At 36.7% G+C, this 12,352-nt stretch overlaps 1 protein-coding gene across 1 annotated transcript; it reads left to right on the plus strand.

Annotated features, from left to right (window-relative positions):
* The first annotated feature begins 5,267 nt into the window (after nt 1-5,267).
* On the plus strand, nt 5,268-6,209 carry LOC102960812 (olfactory receptor 9K2-like). Its single transcript, XM_042990850.1, has one exon. It carries the CDS (start codon nt 5,268-5,270, stop codon nt 6,207-6,209), a length of 942 nt encoding a protein of 313 aa, XP_042846784.1.
* The last annotated feature ends 6,143 nt before the right edge of the window (nt 6,210-12,352 follow it).

Genomic DNA, 12,352 nt, shown 5'->3' on the forward strand with positions numbered 1-12,352 from the left:
CCACATCTTTGCCAGCACTTGTTAATTTTCGAATTTTTTATTTTAGCCATTGTGACAAGTGTAAGGTAATATCTTTTTTGTGGTTTTGATTTGCCTTTACCTGATGATGAATGATGTTGGGAATCTTTTTGTGTGTGTGTGTGTGTTGTTGAAACTTTGTATGTTTTCTTTGGAGAAATGTCTGTTCATGTCTTCTGTACATTTTTAAATTGAATGTGTGTGTGTGTGTGTGTGTGTGTGTGTGTGTGTGTGTTGAGTTTATATATTTTGGATACTAACCCTTTGTCTGATATGTCATCTGCAAATATCTTCTCCCATTCAGTGGATTATATATATTTTTAATATAAATTATTGTCAAATTGGTTAACATACAGTGCGTAAATTGTGCTCTTGGCTTTTGGAGTAGATTCCCATGGTTCCTCGCTTACATACAACACCAAGTGCTCATCCCAACAAGTGCCCTCCTCAATGTCCACCACCCATTTGCCCCTCTCCCCCACCCCCCCATCCACCCTCGGTTTGTTCTCTGTATTTAAGAGTCTCTTACGGTTTGCCTCATTCCCTCCCTCTCTGTTTGTAACTATTTCTCTCCCCTTCCCTTCTCTCATGGTCTTCTGTTAAGTTTCTCAAGATCCATATACAAGTGAAAACATCCTTTAGTTTTGTTGGTTGCTTCCTTTGCTGTGCAGAAACTTTTCATTTTGATGTAGTCCCAATAGTTTACTTTTGTTTTTGTTTCCCTTACTTCAGGAGACATATCTAGAAGGATGTTGCTATGGCTAATGTCAGGGAAATTAATACCTGTGATCTCTTCTAGGATTTTATGGTTTCAAGTGTCATATTTAAGTTATTAATCCAGAAAATGGGAAATGTTTAAAAGGTAAAGATGTGAAAAAGTTTTTAAAAATCAGCTAATTAATAATCTTAATTTCCTATACAAATTCCCTTTTTCTTTGTAACAATGGATATGGCACGAGAAAGCAAAGGTTATGGGGGCCAAAATGCTTACCATAGTCCAGTTCTCATACCAGAGAAGACATCATGTTTAGCAGGTTTCCACCTGAACTTCTGGGAAGATGATGGTAGTTATTGGATCTTCTTAAATATCCACACAGAAACAGACAGAATATCTAGAAAACAAAACCAAACCTCATGGACAATTTTACAGCAAATTTATATGACAACGCATGAGAGTGAATCTCTAAGTACAAGAAGGTGACAACAAACCACCAACAGTCTCAAGAACTGAATGTAATTGGCTGCTGTGTGGGACAAAGCAAATGAAGAATGGGATTTCTAATACACAAGAGCAGAGAAAAAAATCAAAATGGTCAGCAGATATTCACTGGAATGTGTGGCAGACCATTTAGAGAATATGAGCTGAAATTGGGAGAAGTTCTACCCATTAAAATGGGGTGTGTGTACCAGGGACCTGTGGTAAGGGCTTTCAAAAGGAACCAACTGGACTCCATTTCAGGACATAGCCCTACATTGAAATGATCCCAATTCTTGCCCCCTTCCTTTGCCCATGCTCTGTGCTATACAATTGCATGTTCTCCCACTTAGGTGAGGCTGCTCTGCCCCATGCCTTGATTCAGCCATATCGCTCACTCTGACCAATGAGATTATTACACTGAAAAGTGCTAGTACATTTATGCTTTCACTTTTCTCTCTCAACCATCATAAGACATGCCCAGGGTTGCCTGCTGGAGGGGAGGACACACATAGAGAAGAGACAAACTGCTTGAGTCATCCCAGCTAAGGCCCACCTCAACCAGCCAACAGTACAGACTGCATGGCCAGGATCAACAGAGTTGCCTAGTTGATGACCTCAGTTGCAACCTGTGGTTATATGACACTAAAGTTTTATGGTTGCTCTCTATATGTTATTTTTGCAATGTGTATGCTAATAAAAAATTTATTTAAGCATTTTATCTTGTGTATTATATTCTGAAGTCTGTAATAACTGAAATTCAGTATAAGTTATACTAAGAATGACTACAGTTTCATGTGTTTATTTTCTTCAAGTTTATTGCTTCTTTCTTGTATGTCAGTAAAATAGACACATTCTGATATTTGGACCCTCAAACTGGAACCACAACTTTAGTCCACGGGAGATGACAAGGCCTTGAGATAGTAGTTGTAATTTATATTCAAATAGACTTATTTATTGATTCTTAATATTAATTATGAATACACTAGTAGCATTGTAATGTATTTTGTGGGATAATATGCAAAAAGAAATCATTTAGCAGAGGGTAAGATCCGATGGGAAAATAGGGACAATGAACCCAGACAATTCAAGACTATGAGCTGTCACATAAAAGCATCAGTAGATAAATTCAGTGAGACTGTAGAAAGCAGAAATTACACCGAGGGATGGAAGTCATGTAAAATATATATCTCAACCTTAAAACAAGTTTTTCTAACAAGAATATATGGAAAGAGACCAGAGTTAATTCAAGGTGAGTAATAAGAGTAAATATAACCCGTAATCCATTCTCTTTGTCTCTTCTTGTGTGGCCCTATGGGATGGATGTGGAGCCTGCCATTGTTATCGTCCTGTAATTGACTTATTCTTACTTCTTTCTGAGGGACTCTTTCCCAAGCAATGCATGCTGTAACTACCTGAAATGGTTGCAGTAGAGCTAACTAAGGGCACCAGGACTCTTCCTGGTGTGTTCCCCAGGCCATCAGGGACTGCACTATTCACTGGTGATTTTGCTTTGCCCTACTTAAATTCCCATTTGCTGTCATCGCCCTTGTTCTGAGGCCTGTGACATACCCCCTGTGCAGGAGAGGCATCTCATGCAGGGTGGCTCTAGAGACTCAAGGGTGGCTCTAGAGGCTCAGTTGCATTTTATTTTCTGTTTTGATAAAGAAACATTCACAGGGTTGGAAAAGTCTTCACTGGACCATCTCTTCCATCCTCTTGTCTCTACAAAGGTACAAAATTACAGGGGATTTTCAGGCAGAAACACTGATAAAGAAGATAGACAATCTTAATAGAAGAAAAGGATAATATTAACTTATGAGCAGAGCCTAAAACAGAATAAAACTATGTAATTATTTTATATCTTGTATGAAATGTTAACTCCAAAAAATGTTTTATTTTGTCATTGTCCTTAATTTCCTTTATATAGTTTTATACACTTTTTTGCATTTCTGGAATTAAACACAATAGCTTTTGTATTCTTGCATCTACCATTAGAGTATTGCTCAAGAGAAGTAAAGAAAGGAATATTCAGGTAGGAGATGAGATAAATTTATGTTTATTTCAGCCAAATAATTAGTCATTTATGGATATGTCTATGTGCCTTCATGTACAAAAATTATTTTATAACTGGTAAGATTTCTTTGTTACAAATTATAAAAAACGTTAGTATGCACCTCAAAAAACCATACTCTTTTTTCCTGAGGGGCAAATCACAACATACTTATTATTTCATAATAAAAAGGTAAGCAAAGAAAAAAATGCAATGCACTTGTACTCCGGGAAGAAACTCCTTTATGATACTTGTGTATTCCTGTACTTTGGCTGGCGTACCATAGGTGGCCCATAGTGTTCAGTGACTTAACGAACGACTGGATGAATACACATCACTCTTGAAAAATGAGAGCAATCTCAAAACAATGATTTCTTGTCACTGCATACTGCCTGATATAGTTTCAGGCATATATAACTTGGTTAATAACAATGAGAACTATAAATAAAACAAAGAAAAGTTTCTGCTAATACTGCCAGATATCCAGTTGTATGATGTGAATTTGGTAGCTTTGACAAGCCTTCTTACTTTCTCTAAAATCTCTAGTCTTTTTTCTGTTCCTTTACTCACTTAAATTTGATGTCTGATACCTGAAATTCCACTGTTAAATGTTTATTCCTTTAAGCCTAGTGTTACAACAATACTTAATTGCAGATGTCCTTATACAAGTTAACATTGGCACTTAGTGCTTTGCTTAATTAAGATTATTTCAGTGGATTTTGGTTTGTCCTGGGAGTGCAGGGGTAAAGAAGAGGCTGAAGGATTTCATTATTGAGATGTTGCTAGTTTTTTCCTCATGTGCACTAAGTTACTAATATTTTGAGAAGGTTGGTATCTGGTCGAGAGAAGAAAGATGGGCTGAGAGCAGTAGGAGCTGAGGGACAAGGGCAGAGGATTGAAGACAGACAGTCACATGCTGATGGAGACTGAGAGCAGAGCATGGTGACTCTGCCCACACGTGCCAAGTTGAAAATGAATACTTTAGATCATTTGACGCTTTTGATAAGCCACGTGAGCTGTCCCCTCTGTTGGGTGGTTTAAGTCACAATTGATTTTAAAATCTGAATAACAGAAATAGCTGCATCACTTTATTGGAGAAAACAGAGAGTTTCCAATGTTATAGGACAAAAAAAAAAATCAGACTATTTCTAACTGTGTAACAGGTTTAAAATAATTGTTTTAAAAATTCTAATATATTTATGGATCTCACTCTAAATGGAGACATCATAAAATTACTTTTCAAAAATTTAATCAATACATTGTTTTGAAGTGCCCCCCTTTTTTTCTCATTTGCACAGATGTTTAAAATCAAATTGGCTTCTTGACAGATTTGTGCACAGATATGTAGAATCTATGGATTTCTTCTCCTGGTAGTGTGTCTGAGCTTTGTCCACTTCAAGAACGTGATGATGCATTCTGTTTTCCAAGATTTTTATTTTGGATACTGACTAAATCTCTAGGTGACCTAAACTCTCACAAACTACTTAAATAGTAACCTCTATTTAGATCTAATGTTTATTCATGAAGTTTTAAATCACTTTGAAATTAGATTTTTCTATTGTATATTGGAAGCATTACAAGGATAAAATGAGTTTAAAATTACTAATTAAAGATGAGGACAAATACTTATGCAACTCTAAAACCTTCAGACATATTCAAATTACCATGACAATCAAGTGAAGAGTTAAACAGGTTTAAAGAAATAATGTTTTATGCATAAATGTCACATGTGCTATAATGGGAAGAACGCTGGATTTGGAGAGTCACATTAGAAAACTATGAGTTGGATAATTTACATGTTGTGTACTGATGGACAGTCACAATTATACTTTAGATTCACCTTCTATCAAAAGGCACAGCAAATCATACCTACCACAGTTGGATGGCAAGAAGGATAACAAATTTCAAATTTGTCCACAGAAAGGGTGTTTTATGATACCAGGAAATAAATAGGAAGTTCAATGTTTAATCTTGTCTTGTACCTCTTATCAGGTTCTTGCCATGGGTGACAAGGGAGCAGGCAACCACTCAGATGTAACTGACTTCATTCTTGTAGGCTTCAGGGTTCATCCAGAGCTCCACATTCTCTTCTTCCTCCTATTCCTGCTGGTCTATGGCATGGTTCTTTTTGGGAACATTAGTATGATGACAATCATTGTGACTGACTCCCAGCTGAACACACCAATGTATTTCTTTCTAGGCAATCTCTCCTTCATTGACCTCTCCTACTCCACTGTTATTGCCCCGAAAGCCATGGTCAACTTCCTGTCTGAGAAAAAGACTGTCTCCTTTGTGGGGTGTGCTGCCCAGCTCTTCTTTTTTGCCTTCTTCATTGTAACAGAAGGGTTTGTTCTGGCAGCCATGGCTTATGACCGTTTCATCGCCATTTGCAACCCTCTTCTTTACAGTGTGCACATGTCAAGACGACTTTGCACTCAGCTGGTGGCTGGTTCCTATCTCTGTGGATGGCTCAGTTCCATCCTCCAAGTCAGCACAACATTCTCAGTGTCTTTCTGTGCTTCCCGAGTCATTGATCACTTCTACTGTGATTCTTACCAAATTGAGAAGATCTCCTGCTCCAATCTCTCTGTCAATAAGATGGTGTCTCTCAGTTTGGCTGCCTTCATTATTTTGCCTACCATAGTTGTTATTGTAGTATCTTACATGTACATTGGGACCACAGTCTTGAAAATCCCTTCCAGTGAAGGGAGAAGGAAAGCCTTCTCCACCTGCAGCTCCCATTTGGGAGTAGTAAGTTTGCTCTATGGGACTGTCTCATTTGTGTATCTCACACCTCCAAGCAATCCTGAACTGCGTAAAGTGGCTTCAGTATTTTATATATTGGTCACACCCATGTTAAACCCTCTGATCTATTCTCTAAGAAACAAGGATGTCAAACAAGCTTTGGGAAAAATCCTGTGGAAGAAAAAAGCTTTATACTAATTCACTTTTTTTGTGACTCATAATGGGTTCATTGATAGTTTTGTCCTGATTTGATTTTAACATGGGGTCAAGTATGAGTCACTTAAGGATCCTTTAAGTTGACCACCTACAGATGAATGAATAGTTTTCATTGAAGGAGTAGTAGCAACCTATCATTCACTCTTCCTTGAGAGCAGTGTTATATCTTCAGCATCAGTAGCATTTCCAGTCATCCGATCAACATTATAGTCTCCAATCTTTGTAAGTATAACTTTATGATGGTGGAGATAGTAGGGAAAGGGGGATTTAATTTTGTTATTATTTTCCTTTGGAACTACTTAGATGATAGACAGAAAATTGGTTTGGTAGGATGTTAATCTTAAAATATATTATCTCTTATTTATGAGTAGAGGAAGTGTCAACTCAAAGCAGGATGATTTCTCGGTTGTAATATTTAATTTCTGTATGAATCTATTCATAGTGACTTAATTTTGGGCCCACCATTCTTGAGTAGAAATATGGTGTCATATTTTAAGATTTTTTTTTGTGTGCCATTGTGAGTTTATCTCAATAAATCATGGGTGTTTATATCTTGTTATTTTTTTTAAAATATTGATTGTTATTGATTTATTATCATATAAAAGAGATGGAGAAAGTTATTTCATACCCAGTGTTTACAAAACTGGGCCCCCATATCTAGTCTTCAGTATCAGTGTTCTATCTTGAGGGGACAAAAATTGCATTGGATGTTCCAAATCACTTTTGCCAATTTGCACTGGATTATTTTTTTTCTTTGATAAATGCTATTTACCTGTACAAAATTTTTGTTTGCTTTGTATTTGGTATTTTAGTTGCATATGATCTTTTTGTTTTCCTAATATTTGTTGAATTGGTGTTGTAATTATAATGAAGTAATATACACTTGGAGAGTAATATCTTTGTTGTCATGTTGCTATAATTTTTAAATTCAGGTTGTGCTTTCCAATGCAAATTGTAGTTAATTCCAATATAAAAAAAGCAACAGAAAATATTGCTGGAAAAAATCAAGGGTTCACTCCTATTGTATATCTTTTATTTGTATATTATGAGATAAAATTGTAATGATGGGAAGATGCCCAAGGCAGAAGTGGAAGGATGTTGTAAAAGATGTACTGTTTAATGTGTTTGCCTGTTTCTACAATATCAGAATATATCAATACAGCCAGTAAATTCTGGGAAATCTGGGGAGTACACTACTTGTAAGGTTAGGAAAGGAGGTGGCGAAATAGGTGGCAGATGGGGAATGGTAAAGTACTCTGGTATGTAACCTACTATTAACAAAAATAAGCTTCTCTTTTAATTGTTACAAAACCAACTTAGAAAAATTCTTTTACCAAAGACTACTTCAATATTTTTGTTACAGGACTATGTTTTTTGTTTGTTTCTTTGTTTTTAACATTCTGAATGTGGTCTAGAATTTAAAAATAGATGTTCTTGGCTCCATACCAATGTTTCCAATAAAGGAATTATTATTTTACTATCTTTGACTTTTTTCATTCGTTTAACTGAGGGTACAGTAGTCCCCTCATTATTCATGGTTTTGCTTTCCACGATTTTGGGTACCTGAGGTCAGTCATAGTCCAGAAGCAGATGATTCTCCTTTGACACATCAGAAGATGAGTAGTAGCCTTGCACTATGTCACAATGCCTACATCATTCACCTCACTTCTCAGCACATAGGCACTTTATCCCCTCACATCATCCCAAGAAGAAGGGTGAGTACAGGACAGTAATATATTTTGAGAGAGAGAGCGAGAGAGCACATTTACATAACTTTTATTAAAGTATATTGCTATAATTGTTCTATTTCCTTATTAGTGTTTGGTTTTAATACTTTATTGTGCCTAATGTATAAATTAAGCTTTGCCATAAGCGTATAGGTATAAGAGAAAAAACAGTATCTAGAGACTTTGGTACTATCTGCTGTTTTTTGGCCTCCACTGGGAATCTTGACAGCGATCCCCTGTGGACGAAGGGAGACCAGTATATATATGTTAGGTTTGTTTGTTCATAAAACATTAAAAGTTACTTTGGCTAATGTAAGCAAGGGAAATTTATTAGAAGGCTCTGTAGAACACATGAATGGATAGAAAAACTAGGGAACCACCCTTATAATTGAGTAGAAACCAAGGAATCCCAAGACATGAAGAGATAAGAACTGTAGAAGAGTCTGCTAGCAGAATTCAGTCTCACTGAAGCCTATATCTGGAGCACGTGAGCTCCAAGCATTTTCAAACCTTTTCCCCCTTTCCAATAATTTAAATTCTGATTTAGTGTTCCATATAGGCTGAATTTTGAGTCCGTGTGTGGCCCTTTACTAGGGGATGGCTAGCCACTTGCTTATAACTTTATTTAATTAGAAAAAAAAAGAATCTTCAAAATAAAATGGCACACCTATAAAATGGCTTAAGTCCAAAAACCTGACAATACTAAATATTGGTGAAGTGGTGGAGTGATAGAAACTCTCGTGTATTGCTGATGAGGAATAGCAGAAAGTATAGCAGATAGTTAGCAGATGCTTATTTATTAAACATAGACAAATTCTGCAAACAAGCCTTTGTGGTCCCACATATTTACCTAGCTGATTTGAAAACTTATGCTCACATGAAAATCCAAGGGCTATTCAGTGGTGGAGTTAATCTTAATAGTACTTCTGTGGCCGATACTTGGCACCATGCATTTGTCAAAGCCCACAGGCTTTCGTGACACAAATGATGAATAATCACATATACACATTTAAAAAATTTAGGAGGTTACGGATCCATGGATGAAATGTAGACTGTGATAAAAGAACCACACTGTTACAAATATATGACACAATTGTAATGAAGAGAATCAAGGGAAATATAAGACAAAGTATAAAAGGAACAGTGCATACACATTGCACTCTGGTTGATAATGTTCTTTCTCACAGAGAGACAGGTTACAACTGTGAAACTTGGCTGCATGTATAGTGGGATGGAACAAATTAAAGTAAATGCATGGCAAATGGTGGAGACCATCACATTTCTCACTTCTGAAATGGGAGGTTACAGATCAGCAAAACAGAAGGCTAGTGTAAGTCACATGGCATGGGATTAGAGTTGGGGACTTTAGTATGAACTCGTTTTTAGATTAGTGTAGATGCAGATTAGCATAGTGTAATCTGCAGATGCAGCCTAGGGTAGATGCAGAAACGATTATAGATTTGTATGTAAACCTACACACGTGTGTGTGTGTGTGTGTGTGTGTGTGTGTGTATCTTGACACAAGGAGGCAATGACATCTCAATAACGATAAGCATACCTAGGAACCCAATTCTGGTTTCTAATTACATTCTCTAGCAAAAGGAACCAAGAATCAATGTACAAATTGTTGATTCTAGGTTTGGGCAAGGGACATCCAAGGTGAGTATGAAGAATCTTATAGTGCCAGAAAGTAAGAGAGTCCATAATACATAAAAGCATGTATTATTTTATTTTATATTTTATTTATTTTTTTGAGTGAGGTCAGGGGCAGAGGGAGAGAAGGAGAGGAAGAGAGAATCTTAAGCAAGCTCCATTCCCAGTGCAGAACCTGACACAGAGCTCGATCTCACAACCTAACATTATGACCTTAGCTGAAATCAAGAGTCAGACACTTAACCAGCCTAGCCACCTAGTTTGTTTGTTTGTTTGTTTGTTTATTTATTACATCCAAGTTAGTTAGCATATAGTGCAATAATGATTTCAGGGGTAGACTCCAGTGATTCATCTCCTACATATAATACCCAGTGCTCATCCCATCAAGTGTTCTTCTTAATGCCCCATGCCTATTTAGTCCATGCCCCCACCCACAGCCTCTCCAGCAATCCTCAGTGTGTTCTCTGTACTTAACAGTCTCTTATGTTCATCTGTTTTGTTTCTTAAATTCCACATACGAGTGATCAAATGGCAATATTTCATTCTTTTTGATTGCTGAATAATACTCCATTATATATGTATACCACTTCTTTATCCATTCATCCATCGATGGACATTTGGGATCTTTCCATACTTTGGCTATTGTTGATAGTGCTGCTATAAACACTGGGGTGCATGTGCCCCTTTGAAACAACACACCTGTGTCCCTTGGATATATACCTAGTAGTGCAATTGCTGGGTCATAGGGAAGTTCTACTTTTAATTTTTTGGGGAACCTTCATACTGTTTTCCAGAGTGGCTGCACCAGTTTGCATTCCCACCAGCAGTGTAAAAGGGTTCCTCTTTCTCTGCATCCTTGCTAACATCAGTTGTTGTCTGAGTTGTTAATTTTAGCCATTCTGACTGGTGTGAGGTGGTATCTCGTTGTGGTTTTGATTTGTAGTTCCCTGATAATAAGTGGTGTTGAGCATTTTTTCATGTGTCTGTTAGTCATCTGGATGTCTTCTTTGGAAAGTGTCTATTTACAACATAGGACATTTTTTAAAAATACAGGAGGGGCACCTGGGTGGCTCAGTCAGTTGAGTGTCCGACTTCAGCTGAGGTCATGATCTCATGGTTCGTGGGTTCGAGCCCTGCGTCAGGTTCTGGGCTGACACCTCAGATCCTGGAGCCCCTTTCAGATTCTGTGTCTCCCTCTCTGTCTGCCCCTCCCCTGCTCATGTTCTGTCTCTCTCTCTCAAAAATAAATATTAATTTTTTTTAAATGTCACAGGAATCTATTTGAAAGAACTCCATATCACCAGATGTGGGAAAATTTGAGCAAGAAATAAAGAAGCCATACAGAGAAAGACAGATACCATATGTGTTCACTCTTATATGGATCCTGAGAAACTTAACAGGAACCCATGGGGGAGGGGAAGAAAAAAAAAGAGGTTAGAGTAGGAGAGAGACAAAGCATGAGAGACTCTTAAAAACTGAGAACAAACTGAGGGCTGATGGGGGGTGTGAGGGAGGGGAGGGTGGGTGATGAGTATTGAGGAGGGCACCTGTTGGGATGAGCACTGGGTGTTGTATGGAAACCAATTTGACAATGAATTTCATATATTAAAAAAATAAATAAATAAAACTAAAAAAAAGAAGATAGTATTAGATTATAATTCAAAGTATAAAATAAATACCAAGTCCATAATTCATAATGGTTTAAGAAATAAATAAATCAGAGACAGGAGACAACTTTCCTGTAGAGAAGAATTCCCAATAATTTATGCAGATACCTTCCAACCTCAAGAAAGTAGAACTTAGCCTCTTGAATATGAGATCCTGTTAGAGAACTGCTTATAGAGAACAGTGTTATGGAAGGTGTGAGGATAATTTGTTTTGATAAGGGAGAAACCTGGAAAACACTATCTCAGCCAGATAACTCTATAGTTTATATCATCAATGTTAAGTCATGTTGACAGTATGAATGTGGTCATATGGTGTGATGAGAATAGCACTTTATTTCTATGGTTTTTCTTCTCAAAACCCACTCTCAGTTTAACCAGGATAAAAGCATCAAACAAAGCCAAATTGAAGGACATTTTGTAAAATACCTGACCAGTGTTCTTCAAAACAACAAGGTCATCAAAAACAAGAAAAGCCTGACAAACTGTCTGAGTCAAGACGTGCCTCAGAGACATGAGAATTAATGCAGTGTCCTGGATGGAATCCTGGAACAGCAAAAGGACATCAAGGGAAAAAATGTTAGTGAAATCTACATTAAGTGTGGAGTTTAGTTAGTAGTATACTATTCTTGCTTCCTTTATTGTGATAAATATTCCATAGTATTGTAAGGTGTTAACAGCATGGGAAGTTTGGCAAGGGGTATGTAGGAACTCTCTGTACTATCTTTGTAATTTTTCTATAAATATAAAACCATTAGAAAGGAAAAATTATATTTAAATAGAAGTAATGAGGGCTATCTGACTGGTTCAGTCAGTAGAGCATGTGACTCTTGATTTTGGGGTCGTGAGTTCAAACCCCATGTTGGGGATAGAGTTTTACCAAAAATGAAACTAAAATAAATAAATAAATAAATAAAATATAAAAAAAACCCAAAAAGCTCGTGCTTAAAATGAATAAATTAAAATATCCAACATATTTTAGAAAAGGAAAATTAACACCAGACTAATTTAAAAAGAAAATTCACTTCAGTCCAGCACTTTTTTTTAATGTTTATTTTTTTTTGAGACAGAGAGAGACAGA

The sequence above is a fragment of the Panthera tigris genome, chromosome B4 (assembly GCF_018350195.1).
Source record: "Panthera tigris isolate Pti1 chromosome B4, P.tigris_Pti1_mat1.1, whole genome shotgun sequence".
Classification (NCBI taxonomy): Eukaryota; Metazoa; Chordata; class Mammalia; order Carnivora; family Felidae; genus Panthera; species Panthera tigris.

What these genes read in the sequence shown, in the direction of transcription:
- LOC102960812 (XM_042990850.1), top strand. Translation starts at nt 5,268, where the DNA reads ATGGGTGACAAGGGAGCAGGCAACCACTCAGATGTAACTGACTTCATT.